Here is a 20,778-nt window from a genome sequence, read left to right on the forward strand (position 1 = left end):
TTCTACACTGTTATTGTAGGTGAAAATATCTATTGTTAATAACAATACATATGATCTAATGAGACTTTGTGGAAATACTTTCTTGATAGGATATAATATGAATTATTACCTGTATTAAACTGTGGCAATCATAGTAAATAGAGCAGACATTGAAATAGAATTATCTTTCTAAGAACGGTATTTAAATTGGAATTAACCCTGTGTGATAATGAATGTAGTTTACTAAATGGTTATAACGATATTAACATAATTAGTATATTTGCCACATCATTGGACCTTCCTGCTTCAGATTAGCACAGTAAGTAGCACCCAAAATAGTTACCCTTTTACATGGACAGAGTCCATTATGTATAATTTATTATAATATAATGAGTGATTATGAACTTTGTTTAGCTTTTCTTGCTAGAATAAAGTTTGCATTTTTGTCCTGCTTTTTATGATGACACCAGGAATTACCTCAAAGAGAAGTGGGAGCATGAACAACCATTAAGTTACCTCTGTGGATAGAAAAGGGGTTTAAATTTCATGAGTATGAAGCATTGTATAAGGTGAGCAGAACTTCATTAGACTGATTTTACAGGATTACACATCATTGCTATCTTATTTACTTTTTTCCAGTTTATTTTGTGCAGGAGGATATCCATTGTAATTGGATAATCAGTGGATTAAAACCAATTGCATTGCAAAAACATCCAAGAAGTTACCAATAGTACTATATTTATTCAAAAGTCTTACAATTTGGCATGTCAATATAGCAAATATGTCCAAGTTTTTATTTAATTTAATTTTCTCCCATCTTCTTCCTCCTCTGCATAATCAAAGTCCTCCTGCAGTTCTGACTCAAATTCTTCTTCTACGTCAGAGTACAAGTCACTGTCTGTGGACAGCAAATAGTCCTGTGGGTTGATGTAATCCCGCATAGTCACCTTTTGTATTTTCTTCCTCAATAACTTTTGCTTCCTAATCTCTGCCAGCTGTTCTTGCTGCTGCTTTGATAGTTCAATGCCATCATTTTCTATTTGCACATCCTTCATTTTTTTCTTGTAGTCAACAATTTGTTTGTTAAGTTCAATATGATCAATACCAAACATACTAGCAGTAGGAAAAGCAGGCAACGCAGAGGGGGGAGCAGTGTCCAATTTTCTAAAGAAAACAAAAATATTAAATAAGCAAAACAAGAAGTGAAAGAGATAAGAGTTACCCCCTTAATTGGTCAAGTCGATTTCAATTGCATAAATTGAAATCTACTTAGCGCTTTTACAGCAGAGATGTCCGACTAAGAAACTTAACTAGTATCAAAGGCAGACATTTAAATTTGCTCATTCAGACACACTTGAGTTCAGCTTATATCACTGTAATTAATCTTTCTGGCTTTATCACTGGCAAACATAGTACAATTCTTTTCTGCCACAATAAAAAAGGTAAACATAGATTTTGGCCTTTCAAACCAAAACATTGAAAATTAAGACATTTTTCATGGAGGGAGGGCCAATATATCCTAGGGACACCTTCTATTTGTATGTTGCAACTGTGCCCAAAATCAATTAAATTAGACAGATGTATGGAAGCAGGAAGAGCAGCTGGGGAGCCGATGACAACAAGATCTGGCACATGGTCGGAATTGAAAAAACAAAGTAATGTTCGCACTAGGGAGGAAACCTTCCTCATAGGAAGTAATGTATACAAATATCCTTGTGTTTTGTCATCACGAATAGAATTTTCATATCTAGAGGGGTGCACCAACAACTCAGGTAATAGATCAAAACTAAAGAGGAAAGGACAAAGAGTTGTGGCTCAAAGAGCAAGGGCACTCTGGTTTCCAAAGAGAATTAGTTATAGTAAGTATATCATATGTAACAGGGCCGTTGCCTTTATTGAGCCATATGATGATAATAGGTGAAATATGGAGTTAAAAACAGATAGAACAGATAGGAAAAACTAATTAAAAATTGAATAAGCCCTTCAGTGATCACCGCTGAGATAACTGATAATTCTCAGATGGTTAATAAGTAGTGGGTTAAATAGAGCTGGTATATTATAATATAAGCTATGTGATCATTATAATTGGATCACTCTTATTTCTGTAGCTTGTGCTGCAATAGGATATCTGTCACACTATTGATGCTTCTGATAACTAAATGTTATCATGATGGCCATAGTCAACATGCTTCTAGTGGGAGTGAGCAACAGTGTCTTACCCACCGATATCAAAGGAATGCAGAGTTACATCACCACCAGATCAAAGTTTACTAATTTGGGATCAAGTTTAACTTAGGACGATCCATACAAATTCAGTTTTGGGTGGAGTTATCCTTTAACTCCTCAATCCAGGAGGACAGCCGACTACATTATAAATAAAACTAGAAAAATTCCTTCCAGAATTATATAACAAGCAGACATGGTACCATCAAGTGGTAGGATGCATTAGAACAAATATATTTAGGGCACTCTGACTTGAAGAATGCTGTAGTAGTATCATCTAAAAAATAAACAATATTTCCAATATCGATATCAATATACAACTCTCTCAGCACCAGAATCTGGCATACAGTAGCATATCTTATCAATCAGATATCGGATCATTAAAATAAAGCTTATGTACCTGGATGTATGACCATATTTGATTGCTGTATCATAGTTGTCTCCAAAATCTAAACTTGCCAGCAATTCTTCAATCTGTGTGTAAAATTAAAAGTAAAGTCACAATTTAATATTTACATATAATGAATGTTTATTATGGAGCTGAATTATATGTATGAAATAACCAAAGTATTTATACTTAACCAAATGTGAAGAATGCACTTCTGCATCCTTATGTAGCAGTTCGCCATATTTGGAGGGAGGTGAAGATGGTCATACGTGGGCTGATCCATTCAGCCACCACATAAACTAAATTGCAGGGTAGGTTTACGATTTGGCTGCACAAAATTAGATTGAAACTTGCACAAAGCGGCCCAATCACATTATGGCCTATGAGCATGCATGGCATAAGATTGCATACACAAGTCAACAGATGATTTTGATAATGATTTTTGCTCTCACCCCACGGAGGTGCAAAACGAGCGTACGTTTTTACCGTACTACCAATAAAAATGGTCAGCCGTGAGGTTGTCAGGAATATTACAGCAAATTGAATCTCCCACTAGTGTCTTAGAGGAGCCCTTTTCCTACTAGACTATACATGCTCTCATGAGCGGGGCACTACCAATCCTTTGTTTTCAGTTTGCTTGTTGTTTTTGTATACCTCGCATGTAAACAGTTTCTCTTTTACCCGCTGTCTGGTGATGTGGAGCATTATGGCGCCTTACCTATCAACGACAATAATAATCCTCAAATAAGGCCAGACCACACAGTAATTTATGACAAAATTGAAAATCTTTAATTGAAAGGTGAGGTACTAAATGGGTAAGTGGTTGGACTTTGATGTAATGTTTAATGTACTCCTCAAAATTTTTGTTCGACTTCACCTCGGAGGTTGGTCACAGGTGCAGAGGAGAGGTATGTACCTTGCAGTGCACTGGGCAGACATTTGAGACACACTGGTGAAAAAACCAAGGAGTTTTGTGGTGCGGATTAGATGTGCTTCATAAATGCTTGACTACTTGTGTACACGGAATACTTGTACAATTAGCACAAACAGGCACCTGACAAAGATGTGCATATGTTCTGCCAGGTACAATTCTCTAGATTGCTCCCTGTAAATAAATCTAAGTACAAATGACGTACTGAGGTATATATTTATTCTGCTTTACCGCTGCTTGCTAGGCATCTTGATCATGAACTATTAAGGGATAGCTCCAATCTAGAACAATGTTGCCCAATTAAAATCATCATGCTGGCTACTGCAGCTTACAGGAATAACTCCCGATACTTGAAATAGACTTTTTGCAGCAACCAGATGGTTGTGAATACCCAACAATGTTGTCCAGTTTGTTTCCCTGGTTACAGGTGTTACCAAGAAAGGTCTGTTATTCCTAACATGTTAAATGGCAGCCACACTGTATCAGAGTTATCAATAGGCCATTTTAGGCAAAAGCAATACCCATTGTAGTGATTAAGCAATCTTTTTCATTTTGTGGGAAATCACTATATAATGTGTGTATTCCAGTTAAATCATTTTGGTCTCTTCTAATAAACATGAACCAAATAACAGTAATTAATTACAGCATATATGCAGTCTATCTATAAGCTTATCAATAGAGTAGTGCCGATGTATGAATGTACAGCTTAACTTCTTTACATAGAGAATGGTAATAAAGCAGATTAAAAGCATGAACTTTGTTTCATATAGAGTTGCATTTAAAATGACAGTCTTCCTGCTTTAGACAGTGGCCTCACATCACCACTCAGCGATGCTGAGGGACCCTATCTCCCTAACTCTGTCTGTGCCTTCTTGCTTGCCTCCATTCCCCCCTCACTATAAACCACAGCCTCCTGCATATGTGCACCTGAAATACTCTGCTGCCGAAATTCTGATGATCTGATTGGGATAGAACAACCTGTAGCCAACCTACTTCAAACCTGAGGTCATCCTGGTCCTGGGTAAACTGGAGATGAATACAAAAAGGTGCTCAAAATTTTAGGCAGATTTCCCTTTGAAAATAATTTATATGTTCTCTCAAGCCCACCTCTTGTCTTTTAGCATCATCTTTGTCTTTTAAAAACAAAATTGGTGGAACTCTTCCGAGAACCTGCTGGGTCATCAAGAGATGTCTGAAAAACACAATAAAAGTTAGATTTAAAAAAATAAATTAGAACATAAAATAAAATAAATTAAAAAGGTACTCCTGGTGTATTCAAAGCTTCACAATCATGAAACATAGTTTACTGGTATTTGCTCCCTTCTCCAACTATTAATAATATCTGCTAAGTATAAGATATCTTTCACATTTTGACTGCCAAGCACACAGGCAAACTACAACAGACAATGCACCCCCTCCCTGGTTACCACTCCAGCTACATAAATTTGTTCTAAAAAAGGAGGTACATTCTAAAAAAAAAAAATCATAAATGCGTTGACAAATAAGTATCAATTTTTAAAGTATTAAACAGCAGACCATAAAAAAGTAACAGTGGGAGACAAAACAGGAATTGGTATCACTCTGCCATGGGTACCAATGAGATACCAGAAGAGCCTTCTCACTCAGACAACTTCTGTTCCCTTCATTTTAAGCCTTATGCTTTGCTTTAACTACAATTTTTCTTATTCAAATAAATGGATAATAATGGGCACTTCCGTGTGATCCCAAAAGGGAAGTATATAAATATAAAATATGTATATTAAAGAAAACACACTATATATGAACATAACCAAAATAACCTACTAAAGCCACAGATTAACAGATTTTGGTAATAGTATTTGCTGCTTTTTTCTTTGGGATAACTGCGTATCAATTTTCTTAGTAGTAAAATACAAAAAACAAAAAACAAAAAAGGTGCATATCACTTAAACCAAAAAAATACCAATGTTCCTTGAAAACTATTGGAGTCCAAATTGAGGAAACTTTTACAGATGGATTCTCCCTTTAAGTGCACTATAGGGTTAATATACAACAATAGAGATTTCCTATTGAGTCCTGTTTGTCAATCCACTTGGACTTCAGGTAATATATGAATTTTATATTGTAATATGTAGTTTGTCCAGTATCTGTTTTTAATAAAATATTTTTTGAATTTTAATATATTTATGGTGGTATTTTTATTTGGCTTAAGTGATATGCGCTCTTTTATTTTTTGTTTTATGCTTCAACTGCCTGATGTTAGCTGCACCAGGTTAAGCTTTATAATGTCAATTTGTTATGGGTCATTTTTGCTCACAAAGTTAAATAAATTAAATCAAACCGATGACGGAAATCCTCAAAATATGGCCCAAAGCTGGGTACACACTATAGAAGATTTCTTGCAACGAGATATTTGTAACGATTTTAACAACGACTGAAAGTCCCAATGAGCAGATTTATGTGTACACAATCATAACCATCTGCTGAAAAGATTGTGACTCTGTAAACTCTATGGAGATCTGCCTATGTTGCTGGTCGTGAGTACATACACACTTCAGTATTTGCTCAGCATCATTTATAGAGAGTTTTAGCCCAGATAAAATCAAACGACACGACGTGGTTTGGCAAGAGAAAAAAATTGATCTTGGGGGGGGGGGGGGGGGGTCACACAATGTGATATTGGACCTAACAATCGTTTATTGTGTGCTTGGCACATAATTGGGTGAAAAACCTATAGTGTGTACTGGGGAGTACTTGATGAATGGGGCTGAGAAATCTAATTATATGGACTAAAAATTGCATTACTAGCGATGTGTAGCTGGACATCACCAGGATGTCTGGCTGTGCACATTTCCCAACATCTGTGATTTTCTTGCGCACCTCTAGCCGCGGAGTGCCTTCACAACCATTCTGGAGGCATATCACTAGTAACTGAATCGACCCCATAGTCTTAGGGACTAAGTCACATTGAGACAGTAATACAATTGTCTTATAGTCCTTGCATAGCAATGTTTCTCAATAATAACAATGTATATCCAACAAGTGAGAAATGCCTTCTGTGTTTATACGGACTAGGAAAACGGGAGACCGTGACAGACTGAACTATACATAAGACGACTAGTATATTGGATAGAAAAAGGCAAGCTTTGCTAAATAAATACAAATGGACATATAATAAAGTTATAAGCCCTAACCAATAGGTGTGACAGATGTATAAAGCATAACTTCATAGTAACATGTCTAAGTTTAACAAGCTAAAAACAATGAGTAGTGTTTTTAACATGCCCCGTAGCAAGTATTAGGGCAGGACGGAAAGAAAATATGCCCTGGGACCACCTTCTTAAAAAATAGGAGCAGGGAAGAACCTAAGCAGTACACAAAAGTAATGCGATTCCACACTATATCTGGAAATAGGAACATTTAACCTCTGATGTGACCCAAAACCATAATCTTGGCTCTTCTTAAATGATGGTCTTTCTGCATTAATGGGGCCAGCACAAAATTAAAATAAATTGCAAACTAGCCACCTTGGCCATGAGGCTAAAGAACATAAATACTGGTCCTACATCAATACCGGGATTAGAGGTTTGTACCAAGCCCCTTCCTGGCTATATAGTCCAGATAACATGCCATCATGTTCCATCTTCCATTGGATAATGCCTTGTATGTACACTGTGCAGGACCCCGATATCTAACCTTCACTTACAAGTGCTGAATGTAATGATATGATATAGGAATGCAGCAGTATGTGCAAGGCCACATCCAAATTTACAACACCGTGGCTAATCATTAAAAATAGCATTACAAGTGGATAAAGAAATAATGTAGATCCGATACATGCGGATACTGTCCTGCATGGTAACAAGTTGAGCAACATTTACCTGGATACAAGGGAAGGGGGCGAGAACATTCCATCACTATTTGCTGGAAGATGTGCATGTTATGATAACTTATGGCACCATTACTGTTGCTTCAAATAGCTTTCATTAGTGGCTTAGCCAAAAGAAGCGACACAAAAGTGAAACAATACCTAAAACGAGGAGCATATTTCTCGAGTAATTTTTCAATGTCGGCATCAGTGTCTTTGTTGCCGCTAGTTTTCCAATATGCACGGCAGGCTGAAACGTCTACTGTTACAGACACCTAAAAACAAAATGCAGAAGATAATCTGTCTCATTCCTGGAATTAGGAGCTGAATTATCTTCTAAATCTTTATAAAAAAAATCTTAAATTATTCTGGGACTTTTACTGTTTATATGACCACTATATATGTTTGCAATTTTAAAGCCTTTGCTCTAGCAAAAATAGTTTACATTGTGTGTGGTTTTTCTTTTTACATTTATGTTTCTATCATTGAATAGTTTACTAAAGCATGTGCTTACATGCAGCAATATGCTGCTCTAACACTTTGAATAAGAGCTGCATTACTGTTTGTTTCCAATGATAAACCATTGAGAAGTATGCTGGAACTATGTAATAATATGTGACCGTGGTAATAGTACTGGTTCCATCTATGTATCACCAGCTTAAAGCAAAAATGTTCCATTGTTTTGTGGGATGGAAGTCTCACACTAATTTTGGAGATTTCTAATTTCACACAATTTTGTGGATCAATTCATGGCTCTTGTGAAAAATAAAAATGGCTTTTTTTCTGGATTTTAAGAGAAGGTGATTTTGTTTAATCAGATGGACTATCAGACTTCTATACATTACCTTTGAGAGTTCGATACAAAGGTCAAAAACCTCTTCACTGACTTCTGAAGTACTCAGCAGGCCTGTCAATGCTTTATACAGGATCATATTCAGAGCTCTAATGCGAACGCTATTGCCTCTCTTTTCTTTCTGTTCCTGTTTCATCAAGCTCATTAAACCATGTGGCCGGTTATCCTGCATGAAATTAGAAGATAAACATACAAACCAATGGTCACAAATAATGTCATGGGGGTAAATCTATCAAGCTAAGAGTTTCTGGCGGGTTTGAAAAGTGGAGATGTTGCCTATAGCAACCAATCAGATTCTAGCTATCATATTGTAGAATGTACTAAATAAATGACAATTACAATCTGATTGGTTGCTATAGGCAACATCTCTTTTTTTTAACCCCCCCACCTCCCTCCCCCCGGGAAACCCTCAGCTTGATACATTTACCATCTGGTATTGGATAAAACATAAAATATTTCCGAGACACAAATATTCTTCCCAAAGCTACCACACTAAAAATCAGGACTGATATATATATTTTTTTAACATCTGACGCTTCAGATACGCTATGAAAATTCCCTCAATTCACTTGAATGGCATTCTAAAACAAAACACTCAGAAAAGCCATTTTTTTCTTTTTCTTTTAAAAATAAAAATAAAAATTAAATTAAAAACACACATTAGGTACTGAAATGGAAAATGAGTAACATTACCAGCAGGAAAGGTTCAGGAAATAGTTCGAGCTGTAGTGACAGCTTGAACTGAGAGTAGGACAGCTGCAAAACAAACACTGTGTGTATCTGCTCTAACTTTGGAAGATTAATTAACAAATAAAAACTTTTCAAATTAAAGTGTCACTGAATATTCACAATATTTGTAAGAAAGATAAGCTGCACTTATCATGAATTGAATAAGGGAAATATAATTTAAACTTGGAAGTCCCAAAGGGCTACCCCAAACAGATTAAACTTCTTTGCATAACTTTGATAAATGAAAGAGTTACAACCTCAACTACATAACAATAAACAAATATAAGGCATACAACATTTTAAAAATTACACACTTGCATATCAGCTGTGGTTTGAGTGCCAAGCGGGCATTTTGGTATCCAGATAACAAAAAAAAAAAAAAATATCTAAAATGTACCGAACATAACATTACAGAATTAAAAAAATATGTACATTTACTGGTAGCTGAGCTTTCATTACTTTAAGAAACTGTTCTAATTGTTATATTATTTTATAGTATGATTAGTAAATTAAAGTAAGGCTGCACAATATGGTTAGTCTTTTTATACACATTGTTTTTTTTTAAACAAAAAATGCAATTCCCTCTTTCTAAAGTAGTGGATCTGCTCCCAAAGTCAGGGGTCTATTTAATAAGGTGCAATCAGTCATAAATACGGAGAAAACAGCAGTTTTCTCTGTGAAATGGTAAAATGTTTTTTGCTAAATATATTTTGTGTAGTATTGTATTACATTTTTTATGTAACAAGGCTGAAAAAAACAGAATGGTGAAGGGGGAAGTAGGGGAGCATCACAATTAAGAATACATCAGCCTTGATTAAAATTTAACTTATAACATACTAACATCAGAGGACATTTCAATCTGTTAGGCAATGGAGAGATGAATTTAGAAGGAGCTGGAAGGGATGTTAGTATCGGGAAGAACAGGGAATGGGGAATGGAGAGAGAAGGGAGAAAATTTCAGTTCCTCAGCTACATTTACAGTGACAGGAAACCCTCACGAGCCAAAGTGCTCAATCCATGTACTTCCATACTGATAGAAATTGATTGGGCCGGTCATTAATTAGTCTTGTAATGTGTAGAAGTTTATATATCTGCCAAACATTATTGATAAATGCAGGTAATGGGGGGAGGGGGGTTACATTTCTCCTGCCATAACCCATTTAAAGTTTCTTAACACAGACCCCATATATATATACTTATTAAGTTGGCGAGGTAATGCCATCTCAGAAACACATTACTTGTCATTTTCAATGGGACCTAGCAAAAGCCTCCCCGGCTTTGCTGGATCCCTCACCTGTGGCTATGTGCAGCGCCAGGGCCTCACTAAGAGTTCAGGCCACCCTAGGCTAATACGCTTGTAGCAACACCTTGCCTTCCACACCAGGCTAATTAATAAACGTTTGGTAAAAACAAACTCATCCTTAATTTAAATTCCACCTTCTTTCACCCTCCCTTCCACCAATGTTTATGTTCCTGTGTTTTGCAAAAAGGGTCACAGACATCTCATTTGGTTTTCATTAAAATCAGAACTGCAAATATAGCGAAACGGAGACATGAATGAGTGTTACTGGGGGTAAAGATGTAAAGTGGGAAGGGGCTGTCACTTCTGTGCCTTTTTACTTTGAAGAACAACGGTTCTCTAATATTTTAAAATGAAATTCAGTATATGCCTTTCCCTGTGACAATTCTGCAACCCCAAATATTTTGCTCCCTTCCAAAGGCATTGTGCCCTGGGCTGCAGCCTAGTCAGCCTATTGGATACTCAGGCCCTGGCTACTTTAGTTTTAGGCCTTTTTTTGCACTAAAAAAAAAAAAAAAAAAAGAACCCCAAAAAAACCCAGGAGTTTGTGCAGGAGGGAAGAAGGGAGTCTTCGCCAGGACTCCTAGCGCAGCACCGGCATGATAAAGTACAGCTGTATTTCATTAAGCATGGCTCCTATTTGCAGCATTTAGTATGGTACAACAATATAAACACTGATGTTTACAACCAAATCAAGACATATATGGACATGTGTTATGTTTGAATGATTGGACAAATCAATTATATATCTATTTATCCTAATACTTACTGGCACAGCATAACATGGACTGTCATACCAAAGTTTCTTTCTGTTGAAAAAAAAAACAAACACTTGTTGCAACATTTAATAAAACAAACACAGAGCACAATGATTTACGAACAAACAGGACTTAAACCTACATCAGTTGCCCTCTTCCCACATGGTACAGTATGTGGCGCTCCACTCACCGACACCAGGTCGGTGGCGCTCCACTCACTGAAATCAGGTAGGTGGCGCTCCACTCACTCACACCAGGTAGGTGACGCTCCACTCACTGACACCAGGTAGGTGGCGCTCCACTCACTGACACCAGGTAAGTGGCGCTCCACTCACTGACACCAGGTCGGTGGCGCTCCACTCACTGAAATCAGGTAGGTGGCGCTCCACTCACTCACACCAGGTAGGTGACGCTCCACTCACTGACACCAGGTAGGTGGCGCTCCACTCACTGACACCAGGTAAGTGGCGCTCCACTCACTGACACCAGGTAGGTGGCGCTCCACTCACTGACACCAGGTAAGTGGCGCTCCACTCACTGACACCAGGTAGGTGGCGCTCCACTCACTGACACCAGGTAGGTGGCGCTCCACTCACTCACACCAGGTAGGTGGCGCTCCACTCACTCACACCAGGTAGGTGGCGCTCCACTCACTCACACCAGGTAGGTGGCGCTCTACTCACTTGGATTTGGTCGAGAACTTGTGTATTAAACTCTTGGCGGGCAGCGCGGAGGAAAGATGTACACATCTGCAGTGCTGAAAAGCGGATTCTGGGCCAGGAATGATGACAACACGGGAGACAGGACATAGCAACCTCATAAACCTTGGACAATCCCGCCAGACAGCAGGTCGGAAGAACCCATGCAAAGATCCAGTAGACATCGCCATGTTACTTTCCGCCTGTAGACCTCTTTTAGATCTGCGGGCGGCTGCCTGGACTATTCAGACCTTACTAGAAGATGTAACTGCACATGTGCCGATGTCCAACAGATGGCAGTCGAGAGCATCAACTGAAAAGTCTGCATCTGTTCTACTAGACTAGAGCGGTGCAAGCGCACTAACCACCTGTACAACATTAAACAAGTAACACATAACTAAACATATGGTTACAATTATTGTGCGCTACAGCAATAGTGTTCATTTTATATGAATATGTTTTACATGCCAGCATGTTGAGATGAGCTTTAAGGAGCGTGTTCACTGTGCTCCACAAAAACGTCATTAAGCTGCTGGCTCTGAATAGCCAAATGCGCTCAATATCACTGAAACTTCTGACCATACCAATAGCTAATTTGAATAATGCGTAATGGGGGTTTTATGCAGGGCTGCCCCATTGAAAAATGTTACATCTCAATGTCTAATTAATAAATATAACCCCCTGTTGTGTGTAGTCTTGGGTGCATAGTTGGGTACTGCACCTCCCCACCTATCTGATCTGGAAAGGTTTACACTGTACACTGGGTTTTTGAATGTGAACCTGCCCCCAGGTATGTTATTGCATAAGTCAGCAGGTTTGCTAAAGAAAAAGATTGAGCAGTTTTCTTTTAGATGCTTTAATGACATGCTAACCAGGTTCCTTGGCTACCCAGAGGGGTCATAAGAAGTGGATCTTACAATCTAAGGGTTATCGGGAAACATCCAAAATTGTGTTTGCTAATTTTCTATGATCAATATGTTACCACCTATTTTCTGCTAAAGCAGAACCGCTTGTCTAAAATCTATTAACACACTTCTCTAAATGGAAGTATTACTGAGTTTTAGAAAAAATCCTAGTGAAACAGAAAGGTAGTTCTGTATGACTGCTAATTCTGCAACTTTCCTTGATGCATCTTCTTGTAAGTTCAGTCATGACGATGCAAGACCTTGCAGCACGGTGCCTTTGCGGTGTTCTTCCACAGTCCTAAAACAAACTAGTCGGTTAACTGGCTGCGTTTATGTGTGTGTGTCTGTTAGGATTTTACACTGTAAGCGCCGAATGGGGTAGGGACTGATGTGAGCTAACATAACTTATAACTATATCTTATAGCTATCTACATAACTTATAATGGTTTCTGCTTAGTTCTCATCTGCTCTGTGCAGCGCAGCACAATTACTGGCGCTATATAATTAGCTGCTGCTGAGGAGGATGATGACAGGGACGTGCAGGAGATGCTGTCTGTGGCTGGAAAAATGTCTGGACTTTATCACCATTCTCCAACAGCATGTAGGAGATTGCAGCTGCTACCACAATAATACAATTTGCCCTGTCACCAACTGAAGCAAGAGGTGGTAACAACGTGGAATTCCACCCTTTGTATGCTTGAGTGGATGGAGGAACAGCGAAAGGTCATCCACGCTTACTCTACACCCCATGGGAAAAAAGGGGGAATGTATTTTAGTCCAGCGCAGTGCAGAATAATTTCAGTGTTGTTTATGGTCCTGAAAGTAATATAAAAAGTCTACTGTATATTAATAAAACGTATTTAAAAAAAAAAAAGTCTACTGTAAAGTGAGTTCAGCACAGCTACTTTGATTCCTTTAATTAGAGTTTTGGGGAAAAAAATTGTGAATATCTGAGTGGTAGATCAAGTACTTTATTCGCTTTGCCAGGATCTAAGAGTTATCAACATTTTTAAATTTGATCACTACATTTTGATGACTGTGCTTGACCCTAGGTTTAAGAGTTCTGTGTTATATTTATTTCCAAATGACACATATCTCAAGAAATACAATGAGTTGCTGGTCAGCCAGTTGACAGCTCAAGTGGTACATGACACCACAAGGTATACTCCTTCAGTTTCTATTGTGAGTGCAGCTAGGAAAAAAATAGCTGTACCAAGAGACCCAGTGGTGGTGATACCTGAGTCTGCACAACATTAGAACATCTGCTCTGGTCTAAAAGAATTGGCCCAAAATTGTGACAGCTTTGGCTTAATATGTTCTACAAATTCCATGAGAAAGTCCTTTGCTGGCAATTACATCAAAGTACAGAGACTTCTGTAATATATTCTTACATCATGGAATAATTAATATTGTGTGAGCAACAATGATGTACACACTGATGAGGATGAGAATGGTGACTGTAGATTGCAGGTGCTGGGATGTAGCTGAGAGAAGGAAGCTGGCTAGATTTTTCTCCAATTTCCTCTGAATCTACTTCCCTCAGTACATATAGTTCTAGTACTATTCTTCCTATGAAGAATGTTACCCTCCTGTACCTTATTGAAAAAACCTTCATAATTATATATTTCAAAGTTTCTATTATGTCCCTCCTTTCCCTTTTGTTTCTGTGTAGGCAATGACACTGAGACTGAAGAGTGACAAGAACACTGTTGTTAACCCTTCTGTTTCTCTGTGAGCTCTGTGAACAACAATGTCAGCCTATTACATTCTCATTCTCCTATTTCTGGGTGAGCTCTGGCACAGTACAATGTGACTGAAGACTTGGAAGAACACTGCCAACACTTCTCTTTCACTTGCATTCATAACGCTGCCTAACTGCACTGGAGACTGCTAAGAACCCTGCTACCCCTTCAGTGTCTCTCTGTGAAATGGCGTCGGATCTCGTTTTCGGGAGTTATTTATAGAATGAAAGTCTTGCTGGATCCGACGATGCAATGATGAAGTATTGCCTCGTTTTCATGCCCGAAAGCGCGCGTCAGTAGGCTATGCAAGCCAGCTCGCATACCCTAAGTTTGGGTGGGCTTGGTTTTCGGGAAACCGAAGCCCGCCCATCTCTAATGCTTACGCACTTCTAAGGAATTTAGCATAGAAATTATCATTATATAGAGCTCACAGTCACAGTCCACTTATAGGTTTTTCTGTACATATGTATATGGCAGACCTAAAAGTGGTATCAGAGATTTGTGTCCCAAAGTGGGACAGTTGTGTACCACTGTAAATGCAAGGGTGCCAGACCATCTTTATTACAAAATATATGCTCTTTATTGACATGCCTTCTTAACACTGCTTTGCACCACACCCGGAGTAGATTGAGGCTGTACCATATATCATTTACATTTAATAATGTTTAATACCCAAGTGAGTACTCTGCTTCTTTCCCATTGCACTTATTTACACCTGATTATGAGACAGGGTTTCTTTTCAGTGTATGATGAATCTCCAGTTACTCTAGAATTGGGTGTATTACTCGCCACATTATCTTCTTTATAGTAGTAGTGTTGGAACTACTACTCCAATTATTATTGTCTTCTTTATATTGCAAGTTATCCTCAATTAAAATGACATTCTTTGGAGTTTCTGCCACGCATACTATTATTTTATTGCTACCTCATCTGTAAATGTATGCCCAGCTCTGGTGTAGAATGCACACTTCGTTTGTGTTAGCTTCTCCATTTCTTCAGTGTCTTCAGTATTCATCTTCTTGATTCAGGGTGTGCCCATAGGTAAATTAAGAGCCTATGATCTAACCAAAGAGTACCAAAGTGATGTGATGTTGCTTTGCTATCTCATTCTTCTATTCAGAGTCAATTGTATTTCCCTGTTTAAGAGTCATTTAAATTGTCTTAATAACATTGCTGTTACTCTTTTTGTATTGTATTGAAACTGATTGTCATTTGCTTATCTTATTGTCTTACTGTCCTTAAGTATCACAACTGTGCATTATTGGTCATTTAATCTTACTCTTCAAATATTTTGTATTTTGTGATTATACATTTATCATCTTGTGGCTACGTTGCTCTGTACCTTTTCCATCACATTAGATATTGCTGTAAACTGTGCACTACGTTTCAGGCCTTTATGTAAAAATGCCTTAAAATAAACATAACAGGTGGCTTATCCCCTTTTCCTGAGAATGTGTGAGTTTCCATAAGTTATTTTAAGGGAGGTGGGGAGGGATCTGATTCGACCTCTGGTACACCCTAGGATCAACATCCTGAACAACTTGGGTGAAGGAACTGCAATGAGAAGTCAGGAAAATGTGAGACAAATCTAACAGTAAGTTACAGGACCTGGTTATCCAATAGGCTGACTAGGCTGCAGCCTATGGCGCAAATTTTTCGGCGGTGCAAAATTGAGATAGGGAGAGGCATAAACTGAAAGTAAAAAGAAAACATGAAAGAAAAATGTAGTAAGTTTAATTGTTGATGTGTTCCCATATAAAGGCTGAAGACAATGAGCCTGAGTCCTTAACAAATACAACACGAACGCAATGTGTTTTATTTAAAATCGCATATACATTGGCCACACGCACGTCCGCATTCAACAAGGAGCGGATTTGAAGATATGTTTGTTGATGAATATGGGTCTAGGTCGGCTCTACTCTAACAGACAATACACTGCAGTATACGTCCAAAACATGTGGAATATAAATTCCCAAAATAATGCACAGAAAAAGCTATACAATTAATGTCACCTGTTAATAATAAAGTCAATAATGACAAAACATAAAAACATTTAAAAAAGTATTTTTTACATTTTTTTTCTCTCCTTTAAATATATTCATTAGGATGTTATGAATGTCTGCTGCACATAAAATACATTTTTACAGTTGCTTCCGATTGCAAACACGTGTTCTAGCATGCATACACAGCCATCTTCAATAGTAATCGGCACTTAGAGCAGACCTGTAGCTGGCGCAAGTTATAAGACTGAAAATCACATACTTTAGAGATGCCCAAAGCTTGAATCGGACGCTACTGCGTACACTTGAGTTTGGCACGCCCTTACAGTACATTAACTATGTGCATACACCCATTACCCTCTCCACTCCGCCCTTGAAATCGTAGCCTGTAGTAAGTTTCTGGCATTCGCAGTGCAGTTTTACGCAAAATACAGCACGTATAGACATTTACATTTGTTAATGAATCATGTCCAATGACTCATCCTTGGGCATTGAGGATAAGCAAGTAGGTGTTAAGAAATAGGATCTCTCCTGATTGTCTGATCTGTCAGCTGTGCATTGCTGCTGCAACTAATTCTGCAGTTCACTGATTCAGCTGGTTGCTAGGTAAATAGCAACAAGCTTCTCTTCAGCTCCCAGTCTGGCAGGTGTGCTTTTACTTATCACACCCATGCGGCTAATTATCCTGCTGTTTTTATTGGTGCTGGTGCTTTTATAAACCTCTTCCTGGCAGCATACCATTGCTGGTGATAGTTGTGCCTTATATCCTGACCTGTTCTGTTCCCTGTATTTGACTTGGATTGTTCTAAGGATTCTGCTGTCTTGGCCACTCTTGACTCTTGGATTTATTAAACGGATTTGCTCTGATATCTCTACGTCCCTTGACCCCTGGTTTATTTAAAGGATTATGCTGTCTTCTCTATTCCTGATCCCTGCCTGTGTGAATCTGAGTTCTGCCAAACACATTATGGTTGCTCACTACCATCTACCATGTTCCGTCCACTCCACTGGGCAAGAGCTGGATCACTAACTGCCACTAGCCGAGCTTAAGACCTGAGGGCAACTGAGTACTGTGGAACATAAATAGTTCCTTGGAAAGGGGGCTGCTAAATGTAAATATCTTGTGAAGAGGTTCTAGCAGTTAAGGATCTCACCCTACTCTGCCCTTAACAGTAGGTGACAAGAATGGCGACAGTCGCAGACATGAGAGCCCCCTCAATCTTCATATCTTCATCAGTGGAGCCTGTTAATGCCTCTGTTCTGCTATACATTTCTGATTTTAATGAAAACTAAATGAGCGACAAAGATTACTGTGACCTTTTTAAAAAAGCCAATTGGAGCTGATTTTTGAAAACACATAAACAATGGTGGGGGATGAAGGAAGCTGGATTTTAAATTAAGGACAAGTTTGTTTTATCTATCGCCTATTAATTAGACAAGGGGCGCTACGAGCATGTTAACCTAGGATGGCCTGAACCCTTAATCAGGCCCTGGAGGTTTACCAACCCTCTCCCCTCCCAATGCATTGAGGTGCCCAGTGCTACATATGTTAAATTGTTTTAATACATTTTTATATTTATAATAATTTATTTTAGGCAGCAATCCCAATCCCTGGTCGCAATTGTACAATTCCAAATTCATATCATAGTGCCAAGTGTACTGTACAATTCAGGGCATAATCCCTAGTAGCTAGTATACAATTCAGAAGTTATTTTCCAGACCAGGGCCACCGGAACACGATAAAAGCTGCAGGAGGACAGCCCTTGCCGAAATTTGTCTTTTTTTCCGCACGGCCGCCTTCTCCCTTAATTTCTGAGTCCCCACTCTGAACAGAGCAGGGAGTTGAATTGGCGCACCGAGGCGCCTCACTGTGGTAGAATGACGTATGTGCAAATTGTCAGCAGGGGGATGCTGGGAATGCCAGCACTGACCCTGGCCACGACCCTTTAAAAGGCCAAGTGGAGTAAAGTTTCGAAAGCATGGGGACATAAACATTGTTGGGTATGGAGATGGACACTGAGTTCATATTTACCTACCGCGTAAATATCCTGGAGTGGAAGGTGAGGGGTCGCTCTAAGCATATTAGCCTAGGGCTATCTCAGCAATAGCCAACTCCAAGACCTAGCCCTGAGCTGCACACAATAACATATACCTATCCCTGTCCTTTTAATTATTCTTTTTTCAATGACAAAATCACTTTGTCTTTGCATGTTTTTCCCCTGGACATGACCGTATCTCTTTTTTTTGTTCCCCCTCTTTTCTATCATTCCCTCCCAAGTTTAATTAAAAACACTGGTTGGTAATCCCTTGAATATGTTTATGCTGGACGCACTTCTTGTATAGTTTGATTCAGAGCCGGATTTAGACCTCATGGGGCCCTAGGCAAGATACTGGTTTGGGGCCCCCTCCCTGAAAAAATCCATAGCACTATAGTTTTTTAGCATAACATATACCCCTATTCAGGGGCTGGCTGGCCCATTTTTAAAGGGTGGTCTCACCGCCGGCCCTGGGAGGGACCTCTGGGGACCGCTGGGCCCTAGGCAATTGCCTAGGCTGCCTAGTGGTAAATACGGCCCTGGTTTGATTCTCATGTCATCATTATGCCTTATTTCATCTTGATATGTGTCATTAGTATTTGCCAGATTGTTCAACCTTGAAATAAATCAAATATTTACCCAAAAAAACCAAACACCTCATTGTAGGTTAAGTTATAAAGCAAGATATACAAGTAACTCATTAACTTGTGTGGCTTCTATAGTAAAGTCTTACCAAGTCAGGCAGAAACTAGCCGAGATCGTGGTATGTATTCCTGAACTTCTATATCCCTCTTTCATTTTTTTTACCTATAAAGTCAAATGTAGAAATCATTAGTTGTTTATTTTAGTTGTAGAGGTGTAATTCATTGTTGTGGTAAAGGATGTGATAGGGAAGGAAAGGTATGTGAACTTTTATCTGGAAACCAGAAAGAAAGGAAGTACCCTATATACCAGCTGCTGCCTGGTGAGAATGTCATGTACCAGGCATACTGGAAAAGTATATAGTGCCTGTATGTGTGATCTCAGGCCTTTATATAATCATCATTTATTTATTTATATAGCGCTAATTCCGCAGCGCCTTGCGGAAAATATTAGTCAAACATATCAGTCCCTGCCCATTTACAGCACATTTGGGGGTAATGTATTAAGGAGTGAATGCGTCAAATCGCTGATATTCTGCAATTGTGACAGCCATATTTAAAACGGCAATTTTATTAAAGGCAAGGTTTTGCCTTTAAAATAATTGCCGTTTAAATATGGCTGTCACAATCCCCGAATATTGGCGATTTGACAGATCCGTTGCTTAATACATTTACCTCCTGGTCTGGTTTGCTGTAATATACCACACTATGGACCTTTGGTATTCATTCCACTGCATTTTTGTGGAAGTGGAACCACATAATGGAATATCAGCTGCTGATGCAGTTGCAGGAGAGAATACGAATACGCCATGCCACAAAAGTATACTAGACACAAGCACAGAAGGTGGACAATCTATGCATATAACAAATGGCAGAAATTGTTAAAATGAAAATATATTCTAATTCTGCTGTCCCTGCTCTGTCACCATGCTAAGGGGAGTGTGTGTACTGCACTTGTGTCTCTTCATTAGACTCTTAATTAATCTCTTGATTATCTGATTATTAGACCAAATAAGTTATGAGCATGCAACTAAGCTGGTTTTCCCAGCTAAATTATTTCCAGTGGCAGCACCCTTTCTACCTATTCTATTATTCCTAGTGTGTCTTTTGCAAAAAGCGGTTACTTGTAAGTTGTCGATTAAAGCTTGTGTTTATCATACAGTAAATTGAATGGATAGGATATTCAGTATATTTTTAAGATACAATGTAAAAACAGGCTGGTCTGACTATTGATTAGTGTTATTATGTATAGTATAATATAATGCATAGTTGCCTACTCTTCCAGAATGTTCAGGAGGCTCCTGAATTTCAGGGAGTCCTCCCGGACTCCAGAGAGAGCAGGAAAACCTCCTGCATCCTGCCCACTTCATTAGTAAAAAGGGTGGGGGCAGGGCTTAGTGTCGCGATTCACACCGAATTGTGTCATCATGGCCCCAGGGACTAATGACACTCTTCACTTGGCCACACCCCGGACTCATCAGCGAGATCTCAGAAGTTGGTAAATATGGTCTAAGCTATGTGTGTGCCAGTCCAGTATATATAACATTGACCCTCTGAACCTATGAAATATATTATTAATGCTATTGTAACTCCTTCAAGCTATATTCTGTATTACAAACAGGGAATGTTAGTTCCATATATTGCAATACATGTTAAGCTGACTAACTCACGTCTTCCCTTCTGGCCAGTCCACTACATATACACATGAATTCAATCTAAATTTTAGCGTTATCATTGCTGTGCTTTTC

General features: G+C 38.7%; 1 protein-coding gene across 1 annotated transcript; it reads right to left on the minus strand.

Moving 5' to 3' along the window:
• Window positions 1-700: 700 nt before the first annotated feature.
• On the minus strand, window positions 701-11,990 carry RBFA (ribosome binding factor A). Its single transcript, XM_075213179.1, has 7 exons — window positions 11,692-11,990; window positions 11,020-11,059; window positions 8,214-8,387; window positions 7,531-7,643; window positions 4,629-4,713; window positions 2,603-2,676; window positions 701-1,143 (listed from the first exon to the last, which is right to left on the minus strand). Exons 1-7 carry the CDS (start codon window positions 11,895-11,897, stop codon window positions 777-779), a joined length of 1,059 nt encoding a protein of 352 aa, XP_075069280.1. The 5' UTR covers window positions 11,898-11,990; the 3' UTR covers window positions 701-776.
• Window positions 11,991-20,778: the final 8,788 nt, after the last annotated feature.

Source organism: Mixophyes fleayi, chromosome 5 (genome assembly GCF_038048845.1).
Source record: "Mixophyes fleayi isolate aMixFle1 chromosome 5, aMixFle1.hap1, whole genome shotgun sequence".
Taxonomy (NCBI): Eukaryota; Metazoa; Chordata; class Amphibia; order Anura; family Limnodynastidae; genus Mixophyes; species Mixophyes fleayi.